We start from the raw sequence: 13,679 nt of genomic DNA on the forward strand, positions 1-13,679 counted from the left end.
ATTTGCTCTGGAATTTTGACACAGGTCATGTGAGAAAAAGACAGAAATGGCAGATTTGGACGGGATTAAAATCACAAAGTATGTCTGTGAAACTGAAATTTCTCTAACGACCCCCTGTAAAACTAGTCCCGTCCGAATAAGGCTATAGTCTGAGGTTCAATAACTGAAACAACTGAAGGAGGCAGCAGAGCTCAACAAAATTGGTGTGTGATTTATTCACACACCATTTAAGCAACATGTTGTGGCTGAAAGGACTGACTGTGTCATAAATATGAGAACATGTTCTCCTGGGATTTACATCATTACATTCTTATTCTTATTAAGACGTTCCAGCGGCATTTTATCACCATCTCATCTCATCCACACTGTTTCATCAGCTACATTGTAAGAAACTAATATTTTGTGATTGTGTTGTTTTAACATTAGTAGGAAATGCCTCATGTCTTCTGAAAGCCTAAACACTGTCATGCAAATCAAACCCCTTCATAAATGATTAGAGGTATACTCAGGAGAAGTGAGGGTCTGGGTTCAGGTTCAGATCAAACCATGTTCTCTACACTTCTACTCTTGCTGTTAACAGCTACATCTGGTAAGTGTGTGGAGAATTTTGGAAGATATGCATTCAGTATCAGTCATTATCAGACAAATATCTACATTTTCTCTTCTTCTTCACTCTTTCCATAATGCGGGATTAGTTATTTGGGTTGTTAAACACAGGTTGGACAAATAAAAACACTATAATTTATGTAACTACATCCTCCTGTGGTTGTGAGGTTTCTCAGTAACATGACAAGATGTATTTTATAATGCTGTTATAATGTAAGGTTCTAAATTAAATATAGCAATACATGTATAAAAAATAACTTCCTGATTTAAATGAATAATAATTTCTGTGAGTTTTCTTATTATAGATTCACCTGAAAACACCTGATAGTGTATAAACTTACTCATTAACACCTGCCTTAAGCTTCTTATTGGTTCAAACATAAACTAAAGCTGCAGTGATAGATATCTCTAAAAAATACAGACATGTTTAAAAGATGAGGAGGTTTTCTCATTTATATTTATATATATAAGAATCCATCCCATGTTGACCCTAAGATAAGGAGTGTCTCTATGCAAATGTCCTCCTCTGTTATATATTTAAGCAACAAAGACCAAGAGCTTTTACTTCTTCTACTCCAACACACACCATGATCTCTACATCCCTACTGCTGCTGCTGCTGGCAGCCGTACACTGTAAGTGTTTTTACATTTGACATGTAATACAGTTTTGGTTCCTTAAAGCTTTTTGCTTTTACATCATTAAAATAACTTTTCTTTAACAGGTGTTCACAGTGTTGAGCTGATCCAGACCGGATCCACAGTATTAACTCCTGGTCAGTCACTGACTCTGACCTGTAAAGCGTCTGGATATTCATTAACTGATAGCAGCTACTGTACACACTGGATACGACAACCTGCAGGAAAAACTCTGGAATGGATCGGAGCGATATGTGGTGGTGGTGACACTTACTACAGTGAGAAACTGAAAAGCAGGTTTCAGGTTTCCAGAGACACGTCCAGCAGCACAGTGACACTGAGAGGACAGAAAATGCAGACTGAAGACACAGCTGTGTATTACTGCGCTCGTGAAGCTCACAGTGACACAACAAGCTGCAGTGCTGCACAAAAACCTCATCACAATTCACTTCTTTAATTAAATAACAACAAAATTTTACTGAGTAACTAATCCCCATATTACAATTATAAACAGATATAACAATGATAAATAAATATATTACAGCTTAGACACCAACACTGGCATTAATAAAATAAATAAATAAAAGTTTACTTAGGAATAATAGTCTCTTTTTATAACTAGTTGAAATGAAATGTGTCTAAAAAAGACATTTATTATAAAGAACAACATCCATTCACACTCAGCACTCAGGCTTTAACTCTTCATCCTGAATGAACAAAAACCATCCAAAAACTCCTCAATCTAAATCTAATAATTAATAAGAATCCCATGCAATTAAATGTGAAGATTGTATAATTTGATCAAGAATTTCTGGTAATGTACAAATTAAAAGGAAAAAGAAACACAAAGTGTTTTATCATCTCACCAAATTTTTATTAATGGATCATCAGAAAACCAGGATTAGCTAAAAAATGACAACATCATGAAGGACTGGACACGTTTGTGTTGTTCAGTGATAAATATGAATATCAGTTCAGACTGATATAATATTTATTTAATTCCTTGAATATATCTAATATTTATTGCCTACATTTCACATTGTGACAAACTGACTACAAACTGTTGTATAAAGGACATTATTTACATTGACATTATTTCCTGTCAGTGTCACCAAAATGAGAATGAGGTTTCCTTCTAAACCTGGTTCCTCTCAAGGTTTCTTCCTCACATCATCTCAAAGAGTTTTTCCTTGAAATGTCACCTCAGACTTGCTCAATAGGGATAGATGTAAAAGATAAATAATAATTTTAAACTTTAATATTGTTATTCTATGTTTCTGTACTTTTGTAAAGCTGATTTGGGACAATGTCCATTGTTAAATGTGCTAAATAAATACAATGAATCGAATTGAATTCACAGACTGAGAACTGTGGAAGTACAGTAGATGTTAAGCTAGGAAAAGAGCTCAGTGTCATAATCATTAAGACTAATAATGTTTTCCAAATTAATTGATTTGGTTAAACCAAATGATTTACTATGTTACTGCTGATACTGTATCTGAGTGTTTTCTCTTTTAAACCATGCTGATAAAATATATATAAATATATTTTCTTTGTTGGTCCATGTGATGCTGTGTGAATGTGGTTCTGACTGTTCCTCAAACCAACAAACTAGTAGACATCCCAGTCCCAATACACACTGTAATACACACATCCCAGTCCCAATACACACTGTAATACACACATCACAGTCCCAATACACACTGTAATACACACATCCCAGTCCAAATACACACTGCAATACACACATCCCAGTCCCAATACACACTGTAATACACACATCCCAGTCTCAATACACACTGTAATATACACATCCCATTCCCAATACACACTGTAATACACACATCCCAGTCCCAATATACACTGTAATACACACATCCCAGTCCCAATACACACTGTAACACACACATCACAGTCACAATACACACTGTAATACACACATCCCATGTTCAATATACACTATATTACACAGATCACAGTCACAATACACACTGTAATACGCAACCCAGTCTTCCATCCAAGTCATCCCAGTCATCCCAGTCATCCCAGTCCCAGTTTAACTCACTGGACAGATTATTGATTTTTTGGATTCTGTGTATTTTAGAAATTCTACAGTTTGACACTTTTATATTTATGCATTTATGTGTATCACAGTGCAAGAAAAATCTAAACCCAAGCAGCAGGAGTGTTAGGGAGCGTTAACTAATACTACAAACAGAGACAGAGTGAGAACTATAGAAGCAGTTTAAAATCAAAGGATGAAAGTCATTTACATACTAAATGTAACTTACAAGATTCAGTGTTAAATAAATACAAACTAATTTAAACACTAAGGAACATTTTTCACTGTGATTATTGACACCTGTAGAAAACCAGCATAACAATATGCAAATGAATATGTAAAATGTTCCCCTTACAGCTACATATAGAGAAATATCAGCCACGGTCACTGTGGGCTCTGGAGAGTTTAGCACTGCTTTTAGTTATACGATGTTCCTTCCAGTTCTGCTGCTGCTGGCAGCTTCATCCTGTGAGTTTCACTTCACTAATGATCTCAGAGCTGCTAGTAAATTCCTGCAGTTATAACCTACTGTACATAGATTTTTGACTGGAATTGTGACATGTCTTTTTTTCAGATGTGGAATGTGCAGTAGAGCTCACTCAGGACACCTCAGTGATGTTAAAGCCTGGAGATTCTTTAATCCTCAGCTGTAAAGTATCCGGTTACTCAGTTACTGATAGCAGCTACGCCACAGCTTGGATTCGACAACCTGCAGGGAAAACTCTGGAATGGATAAACTACATTTGGGGGGTGGAAGCACGTATCATAAAGAGTCTCTAAAAAGCAAGTTCAGTATTTCTAAAGATGCCTCCAGCAGCACGGTGACACTGAGAGGACAGAACATGCAGACTGAAGACACAGCTGTGTATTACTGCGCTCGTGATCCACACAGTGACACAACAAGCTGCAGTGCTGCACAAAAACCTCATCACAATTCACTTCTTTAATTAAATAATAACTACATTTTACTGAGTAACTAATCCCTACATTCCAAATCCTCATACATTATTTAAAATCTTCTCAAATAATTGGAAAATATAAAATTTGATTTTATTTACAGCATGAGAAAGTCTTCAGGACAGAAAAGTTTGTTCTTTTTCCTCAGTTTCAGGACAAGTGTTGAGGGAAGGACTGTTTCTAGCTGTAATAATGAACACGATAACAGGAAATAACTTGTTTTTCTGGCCCTAACACAAGATTAAACATAACTATAAATAAATTAAAAAGAAAAGAAAAATTGTAAATAGTGATGAAAAAAAAACTTCATGTTGTGATGATAACAGAAACTCTGCTTTGGTTCATTGTTGATTATTTTTCTGTAACAAAACCTCCCCAAGTGTTTTATTCCTTACTTTCTGTCACTGAGCTTTACTCCTTCTCAATACAGGAGCAGGAGAAAGCCGTCTGTGTGAAATAAACCATCACTACGTAACCATTCCTACATTTAGGTTTCCTAATGTGTTCCTTAGATGAGTGAGGTGTCTTCTAAAAATGATTCGATTTGGTTCCCTTTCTGATAGAGAAACATTCTGTTGTAGAGATTTACATAGTACCTTATCATCCACTCATCTATCCAGTGAGCAGCGTGTGGTTGTGGGTTGAACACCTCCATAGTGGTCATGGACGCTCCCTATTCAAATAGAGTGGTGTATAAACAGCATGTTCTTGTCTGCTCTAGTTTACAGTGAGCTCTGTAAGAGATAACACTCCCATACACTTTAAATCTGGGTGAAGCAGAACTCAGAGATGATGAGGATGATTTTAGGACAGTGTATTTTATTGCTACTCATTTCATGTATGTTTATGTTTTTTATGCGAAGATTATTAGCATTATAATCAGTATAATATAACATTACTGAGTTCTATTCTTCTCTCCCAGATTCTTATGGACAGCCCCTGACCTCCTCTGATTCTGTGGTGAAGAGACCTGGAGAGTCGGTCACTCTGTCCTGTACTGTCTCCGTATTCTCAATGAGCAGCTACTACATGCACTGGATCCGTCAGAAACCAGGACAAGGACTGGAGTGGATCGGGCTCATTGATGGTGGCACTGGCACAATATTCGCTCAGTCTCTACAGGGCCAGTTCTCCATCAATAAAGATACCAATAAAAACTTGCTGTACCTAGAAGTGAAGAGTCTGAAAGCTGAAGACACGGCAGTTTATTACTGTGCACGAGAGTCTGACACAACAGACTCCAGAGCTGTACAAAAACTCACACAAGCACGTCCTCGTGAGCTGTAAATATTCCCTCAGCAGGAAGCTGCAACTCAGAGACATTTATTATAAACAACATCATCTATTCACACTCAGCACTCAGGTCTTCCTCTTTATTCCAATCTCTTCTAGCAGTTATTAATATTAATAAAAATAATAATCCACATGTTATGTATCACATTTACATTATGATGTCTTTACGTATTTGACTTGAGGTAAATCAGCTCTAGGACAATGATTGTGATGACTAGTTGGGACTATATATTGTACTATTCATGCTTTTATTCCTCCTGATTGTGATGCCAGCTGCAGGAACACTACAGGTCGATGGTTCATTTCCTGAATTTAGAAACACAGAGTCTGTTCAGCAGCACAGAATCTGACGAGAGATCAAACTGAAATGTAGATGTTTACTGCAGCATCACTACTACAAACTCCTGGAATTAAAAATCACCTGTAGGGGGCAGCAGCTGCTTGTTTTCAAGAAGGATTCATGAAACTATGAAATCTAACAGCTGAAGTGTGTTTATACAAATTCACCCTGTTATAATACAAAAACATCCTCTTGCTCACCCCAAGTTCAGATTCAGACATGTTCATATTCCGGTTCTTTAAATGACTCTGTAAATAAACTGCAGCTCATTTTCCCCGTCTGCGTCTGCAGGTTTTATGTGTTCAGGAGTCCAGAAGAGAACAAATGTCTGTGCTCTTATTAATAGAGAACAAAACTACTGGAATTAGAGGTGTAAGGATATATATACTGTAACTAATCATATAATCATTCAGTATCACCAGACAATAATCAGGGTAATGTATTCAGTCACTCGGTCATCATTAGGAAGTGTTTTATTGGGTCAGAGTGCAGGCTCCAGAGTCCATCCCAGGAACACTGAGCGTACATTCTGGTCATGTTACACATTCACACACTCATTCACTAGATATTAGATTTCAGCTTTCTCTTCTGCTCACTAGAGATTACAAATCTTTTTTAGGATGTAAAAACACCTGATCTAGAATCTTCTCAGCTCTTTCTCTCTGGATTCGTCAGATAAATCCTCTAGAGGGTTTCAGCCTATACCAGAATTAACGTCATGTTCGGTTACATGGTTTGATTATAATGTTCAATGTAGTTCAGGAAGCGTTAATTACATCGCAACACGTTCATATCATTATTAATAATAACAAACAGCTGAATTATTTTCCACATTAAATTGATATGGCGATGAAACGGGGTGTGAGTGTGATTAACAGCTGCAGAGCTGCACTCAACACAGCAATGTTTTGTCTGAAACACATGATGTTTTTATATCTCTAGTGGGTGTGTCATGCAAACCAAATCCTGTGTTTGAACCATTTATGCTGAAACATTCAGCCCAACAACATAGCAGCAGTTTGTGTTCATTTACAGCAGCAGGAATCATTTTAATTCTTTGAGATGGGACTAGACAGAGTTTTGAGTTACTTTACTCTAGCAATCTTCATTCAATGTTAGTATTAATTATTAAAGAATTAAAATATTTTAAATTCATTCATTTTTAACTTTAACTCCTACTTTTATATATTCTTCTATTTCAGATTCCTGCAGTCAGACACTGATCGAGTCTGATCCAGTGACCATCAAACCTGATCAGTCTCATAAACTGACCTGCACAGCCTCTGGATTTAACTTTGGTAGCTATTACATGGCTTGGATCAGACAGGGACCTGGAAAAGGGCTGGAATGGGTTGCAACTATCCACTACAGTAGCATATATTACTCTAATGCTGTTAAAGGCCGCTTCACCATCTCCAGAGACGACAGTAAGAAGCAGGTGTATCTGCAGATGAACAGCATGAGGACAGAAGACACTGCAGTTTATTACTGCGCCCGTCACACACAGTGATACTTCCCCTTAGACATCAGTACAAAAACACAGACTTACTATAGTCACATGACAAACCTACATTTGGAGATTCTTGAATGTGAATGAAATTTTTGCTGCTGACTTTTACTGGACTATTCTGAACATTGGACATTTATACTGATGAAAGTTCATTAATTTACTTCTCAACATTTTTGCAGTCATGTGAAAAAGAAAGTGCACCCTCTTGAATTCTGGGTTTAACTATTAAGACATAATAAAAAATAATCTAGTTTTTAGCAGGTCTTAAAATCAGGCAATAAAACCTCAGATGAACAAGAACACATGACATATTACATCATGCCATTATTTATTTAACAAAAATAAAGCTAATCTGGAGAAGCCATGTGTGAAAATATAAGTACACCCTCACGGCTTCTACAGGAATTAAACGTCTTTTATATAACAGGCTTATAAGCATTAACTACTTCATGCTAGAAATTGAATGATGTAAATCACAATATAAGATCAATTATAGGATGAATATTGTAAGGAAACCTTTTAACAACTACAAAGAGAAAGAGTTGAGTTTATGAACCCACACAACCTCCTTTAAATACATCTCAGATACAATCTCCTCCCATCATCAGCAGATAAACAAATCCAAGTGTCAGAGCTGGATCTCACTCTATTTATATGATGTGATGGTGTGTGTTAAACTTTGGAGAACAGAGAAGACTCCAGTCCAAACAACACACACCATGTTCTCTACATCTCTACTGCTCCTGCTGGCAGCTGCTTCTTGTGAGTGCTTTATCAAATTCATTCATTTACTAGATGAAGAATAAAGGTGCAGCATATATTGTGTGAGATATCACCATGTGTTTTCCTCCACAGATGTGCATGGTGTGGAACTGACTCAGCCTGCTTCCATGACAGTCCAGCCAGGCCAGAGTCTCTCCATCCAGTGCAAGGTTTCATATTCAGTTACGAGCCATCATACAGCTTGGATTCGACAACCTGCAGGAAAAGCTCTGGAGTGGATTGGAATCATCTATGCTGGTGGGAGTACAGCTTACAGTGAGAAACTGAAAAATAAGTTCAGCATCTCCAGAGACACTTCTACTAACACAATAACAATTGGAGGACAGAACATGCAGACTGAAGACACAGCTGTGTATTACTGCGCTCGTTACACACAGTGAGACAGAATAGTGGATTCCTCTTACAAAAACCTTATGAGACATGTTACAGACATCCTCTCAGTGTAACTAATAAATCATCTCAGTCACACTTTCACTTTCTTCCACTGGAATGAAGTCAGAATCATTTGCAGCATTTTAAAACACAGTCACACAAAGTCATTTTTAAAAATTGACCCTAAGATAAGGAGTGTCTCTATGCAAATGTCCTTCTCTGTTATGTATTTAAGCAACAAAGACCAAGAGCTTTTCTTTAACAGGTGTTCACAGTGTTGAGCTGATCCAGACCGGATCCACAGTATTAACTCCTGGTCAGTCACTGACTCTGACCTGTAAAGTGTCTGGATATTCATTAACTGATAGCAGCTACTGTACATACTGGATACGACAACCTGCAGGAAAAACTCTGGAGTGGATCGGAGGTATATGTGGTAGTGGTAACACTTTCTTCAGTGAGAAACTGAAAAGCAGGTTTCAGGCTTCCAGAGACACGTCCAGCAGCACAGTGACATTAACAGGACAGAACATGCAGACTGAAGACACAGCTGTGTATTACTGCGCTCGGCAACCACAGTGAGACGAATAAACAACATCCCTGTACAAAAACTCCTCCTTCGATGTTCACAATAACAGGACACAAGACACAACACTGATCGATTCAAGGTTAAGTAAAAAAAATGATCCCACAAATGATCACAAAACATTTCAATCTAGTTATTTGTTTAAGTTAATGATATTGATTTAAATCCATATTATTATATCTCTAATATTGCTCCACATCATAAAGACTATTATAATCACAACACTTTCCTGAACTTTATATAAAGTAGTGTTTTTGTCTAATAATAATCACATCAACAAATTAAATTTGTGTAAACATGTCTGAGCAAGTGTGGATCAGACAACTGGATCAGACAACAAGCTGGAAAAGCTCTAGAATGGATTGGGGTTATCTGGTCTGATGCCAGTAAAACAATATACACCAAAGACATTGAGGGACGTTTAGAAATGACCAGAGACAACTCCAAAAACATGGTGTATCTGCAGGTGACTGGTTTGAGTGCCCAGGATTCTGCTGTTTATTAAAAATCTCAGATGTGGTCAAAGAGAAAAGCGTATTCAATGTAGAGGCCATTTTCACAAGATCTGCAGGTGGCGCTACAGCTTAACAAATATACTGTAACATTGTAGGCTTCATTAAAGTACAACATATTCTCATATCCCCAGTCACAGCTAGACACTTCACAATTTCTAAGTCTTTCTGTGAGACATTGAACACTGAGACTGTCTCTTATAGTCATAATTTCCTGAAAGAAACAACAAGGGAAATAAATAACATTTACAGAATATTCGCTAACGTTTATCACCAACGTGTATTTTACAAAATTATCACAACAAGAACTGTAACTATAAACATGAAAAGAGTTCACCATATTCTTCTTTAATTAATAAATAAATTGTCACCGTTTACAGACTGCTGCTGTATAAAAGGAAAAGTGATCATAGTAATCAGTGCCATTGATTATTAGAAAATAATTATCTTCATGTTTGTAGCAGTAACTTCATGTCACAGTAGAGCCAAAGGGTGCAGAATTACACAATTTCATGGGTTTTGTTTGTACTTTATACAATAAATTATCAGCACCTGCATCCACCACCTCTACAATTCCTGACATCACACCACCTGATCCTTGATTATTGTTCTATAACAACACACACGTGTTTTACTCCTTACTGAATATGCTGATATGAAGAGTGTGTTCACTTCACATAAATTCACCTGAGAACATCTCTTAATGTTCCTAATATTATAGATTTATAATCACAGTTCAGAGATGTTCATGAGATTAGGAGGTTTTCACATTTAGAGGAATCTATCACATGTTGACCCTAAGATAAGGAGTGTCTCTATGCAAATCTCCTTCTCTGTTATAGATTTAAGCAACATAGACCAAGAGCTTTTATAGACCAAGAGCTTTTATTGTGATGACTAGTTGGGACTATATACTGTACTATTCATGCTTTTATTCCTCCTGATTGTGATGCCAGCTGCAGGAACACTACAGGTCGATGGTTCATTTCCTGAATTTAGAAACACAGAGTCTGTTCAGCAGCACAGAATCTGACGAGAGATCAAACTGAAATGTAGATGTTTACTGCAGCATCACTAGTACAAACTCCAGGAATTAAAAATCACCTGTAGGGGGCAGCAGCTGCTTGTTTTCAAGAAGGATTCGTGAAACTATGAAATCTAACAGCTGAAGTGTGTTTATGCAAATTCACCCTGTTATAATACAAAAACATCCTCTTGCTCACCCCAAGTTCAGATTCAGACATGTTCATATTCCGGTTCTTTAAATGACTCTGTAAATAAACTGCAGCTCATTTTCCCCGTCTGCGTCTGCAGGTTTTATGTGTTCAGGAGTCCAGAAGAGAACAAATGTCTGTGCTCTTATTAATAGAGAGCAAAACTACTGGAATTAGAGGTGTAAGGATATATATACTGTAACTAATCATATAATCATTCAGTATCACGAGATTTAAAAACACCTGATCTAGAATCTTTTCAGCTCTTTCTCTCTGGATTTGCCTCTAGAGGGTTTCAGCCTATACCAGACTGAACGTCATGTTCGGTTACACGGTTTGGTTATAATGTTCAACGTCGTTCAGGAAAGTGTTAATTACATCACAACACTTTCATATCATTATTAATAATAACAAACAGCTGAATTATTTCCCACATTAAATTGATATGGAGATGAAACGGGGTGTGAGTGTGATTAACAGCTGCAGAGCTGCACTCAACACAGCCTCTCTGTAATGTTTATGCAAATCTGCATCTCCTCTTGTAATATTAGCAGCATTCTGATCTAGAGAGGAAACACTTCTCATTAGTCTTCCTTCAACACAAACATGTTTGCTTCAGCTCCACTGCTGCTGCTGGCTCTCGCCCCCTGTGAGTGTTTGGATTGAAGCTTTATTATATCATCTGATCCTTTCAGTTCGACATGTCCACCTTTTCTTTTTCTCTTTTTACAGATGTGTTCTGTGCTACTGAGCTCATCCAGCCAGACTCACTGCTTATAAAGCCAGGAGAGACTTTAACCATCACCTGTAAAGTGTCTGGAGCTTCTATCACTGATAGCAGCAGCCACTTTGGAAAAGCTTTAGAATGGATCAACACCATTTATTATAGTGGGAGTATTGATAAGAAAGATTCACTTAAAGACAAGTTTGTGGTCTCTCGAGACACTTCCAGTAACTCTGTGACCTTACGGGGACAGAACATGCAGACTGAAGACACAGCTGTGTATTACTGCGCTCGTTATCCACACAGTGACACAAGCTGCAGTGCTGCACAAAAACCTCATCACAATTCACTTCTTTAATTAAATAACAACTACATTTTACTGAGTAACTAATCCCCATATTACAAATATTTCAGCATAGACACCAACTGTCATAAGCGTGAAACCAGTTAGATCCAAATGCAGGTTTATTAGCAAAATCCAAAAACAGGCAAGGGTTAAAACACCAGGCAAACAACAACAACAAAGGAAATCCAAAAGCAGTAGTCAATTATCCAGGCGTAGGTCAGGGCAGTTAGCAAACAATCACAAACACGAAAAACAGGCATGTTCAAAACAAGGCAATAGACGGAACAGAGAAATACGCTCAGTATGCAGACAGGCTAACAATACTTCGTCCCATAAGAGAGTTCTGAGTGAGCTTAAATAGACCAGGTGATTACAAACAGGAAACAGGTGTGCTGAGTGGGTGGTGCAATGGATTGTGGGAATTAGAGTCCTGATGATAAAGTGCAGCAAATCCTCTGCAGGCCAGCAGAGGGAGCACTCATGGCTCTCATAACACCAACACTGGCATTAATATGACAAACAAATAAAAGTTTACTTAAGAATAATAGTCTCTTTTTATAACTAGATGAAATGAAATGTGTCTGAAAAAGACATTTATTATAAAGAACAACATCCATTCACACTCAGCACTCAGGCTTTAACTCTTCATACTAAATGAACAAAAACCATCCAAAAACTCTTCAATCTATATCTAATAATTAATAAGAATCCCATGCAATTAAATGTGATATGTGAACATTGTAAAATTTGATCATGAATTTCTGGTATTGTACAAATTAAAAGGAAAAAAGAAACACAAAGTGATTCATCATCTCACCAAATAATTTTTTATTAATGGATCATCAGAAAACCAGAATTAGCTAAAAAATGACATCATCATGAAGGACTGGACACGTTTGTGTTGTTCAGTGATAATCAGTGATCAGAAAACTTTAGGTTCTTCTGGATGTTCCAGTGATCCACAGTGATGGACTAAAAAGACATGAGATCTAATGAGTAAAGAGCAGTGATGAAGCTGACAGCATGAAACACACCAGGAGTTTTACAGGAAGCTTTTTCTCCTCTCGTCTGTTCCTCTGTGGATGTTTTTATATCTCTAGTGGGTGTGTCATGCAAACCAAATCCTGTGTTTGAACCATTTATGCTGAAACATTCAGCCCAACAACATAGCAGCAGTTTGTGTTCATTTACAGCAGCAGGAATCATTTTAATTCTTTGAGATGGGACTAGGCAGAGTTTTGAGTTACTTTACTCTAGTAATCTTCATTCAATGTTAGTATTATTTATTACATCATTTAAAAAATATTTTGTTTTGTTCCTGTTTTAATGTTAATTCCTACCATTGAATATTCTTCTATTTCAGATTCCTGCAGTCAGACACTGATCGAGTCTGATCCAGTGACCATCAAACCTGATCAGTCTCATAAACTGACCTGCACAGCCTCTGGATTTACCTTTGGTAGCTACTGGATGGCTTGGATCAGACAGATGCCTGGAAAAGGACTGGAATTTCTTGCAACTATCCATGGCAGTAGCATATATTACTCCAGTGCTGTTAAGGGCCGCTTCACCATCTCCAGAGACGACAGTAAGATGCAGGTGTATCTGCAGATGAACAACTTGAGGACAGAAGACACTGCAGTTTATTACTGCGCCCGTGACACACAGTGATACTTCCCCTTAGACATCAGTACAAAAACACAGACTTATAGTCTAAGGTTCAATAACTGAAACAACT

At 37.3% G+C, this 13,679-nt stretch overlaps 1 pseudogene and 4 gene segments (V, D, J or C); all 5 read left to right on the plus strand.

Moving 5' to 3' along the window:
- Window positions 1-546: 546 nt before the first annotated feature.
- On the plus strand, window positions 547-1,639 carry LOC132860654 (Ig heavy chain V region 914-like; the record flags this gene model as incomplete). The annotated part of the segment is given in 2 exon segments: window positions 547-589; window positions 1,329-1,639. Coding segments are annotated over 2 exon segments (354 nt in total), but the record flags the coding sequence as incomplete, so codon positions are not given.
- A 2,093-nt stretch (window positions 1,640-3,732) lies between these two features.
- On the plus strand, window positions 3,733-4,182 carry LOC132860655 (Ig heavy chain V region 5A-like; annotated as a pseudogene).
- An 871-nt stretch (window positions 4,183-5,053) lies between these two features.
- On the plus strand, window positions 5,054-5,548 carry LOC132861592 (Ig heavy chain V region 6.96-like). The segment is given in 2 exon segments: window positions 5,054-5,099; window positions 5,184-5,548. Coding segments are annotated over 2 exon segments (411 nt in total).
- A 2,575-nt stretch (window positions 5,549-8,123) lies between these two features.
- Window positions 8,124-9,141, plus strand: LOC132860701 (immunoglobulin heavy variable 1-3-like). The segment is given in 2 exon segments: window positions 8,124-8,166; window positions 8,825-9,141. Coding segments are annotated over 2 exon segments (360 nt in total).
- A 2,336-nt stretch (window positions 9,142-11,477) lies between these two features.
- Window positions 11,478-12,014, plus strand: LOC132861593 (immunoglobulin heavy variable 4-39-like). The segment is given in 3 exon segments: window positions 11,478-11,520; window positions 11,604-11,894; window positions 12,010-12,014. Coding segments are annotated over 3 exon segments (339 nt in total).
- The last annotated feature ends 1,665 nt before the right edge of the window (window positions 12,015-13,679 follow it).

This window comes from Tachysurus vachellii, chromosome 18, assembly GCF_030014155.1.
Source record: "Tachysurus vachellii isolate PV-2020 chromosome 18, HZAU_Pvac_v1, whole genome shotgun sequence".
NCBI classification, from domain to species: Eukaryota; Metazoa; Chordata; class Actinopteri; order Siluriformes; family Bagridae; genus Tachysurus; species Tachysurus vachellii.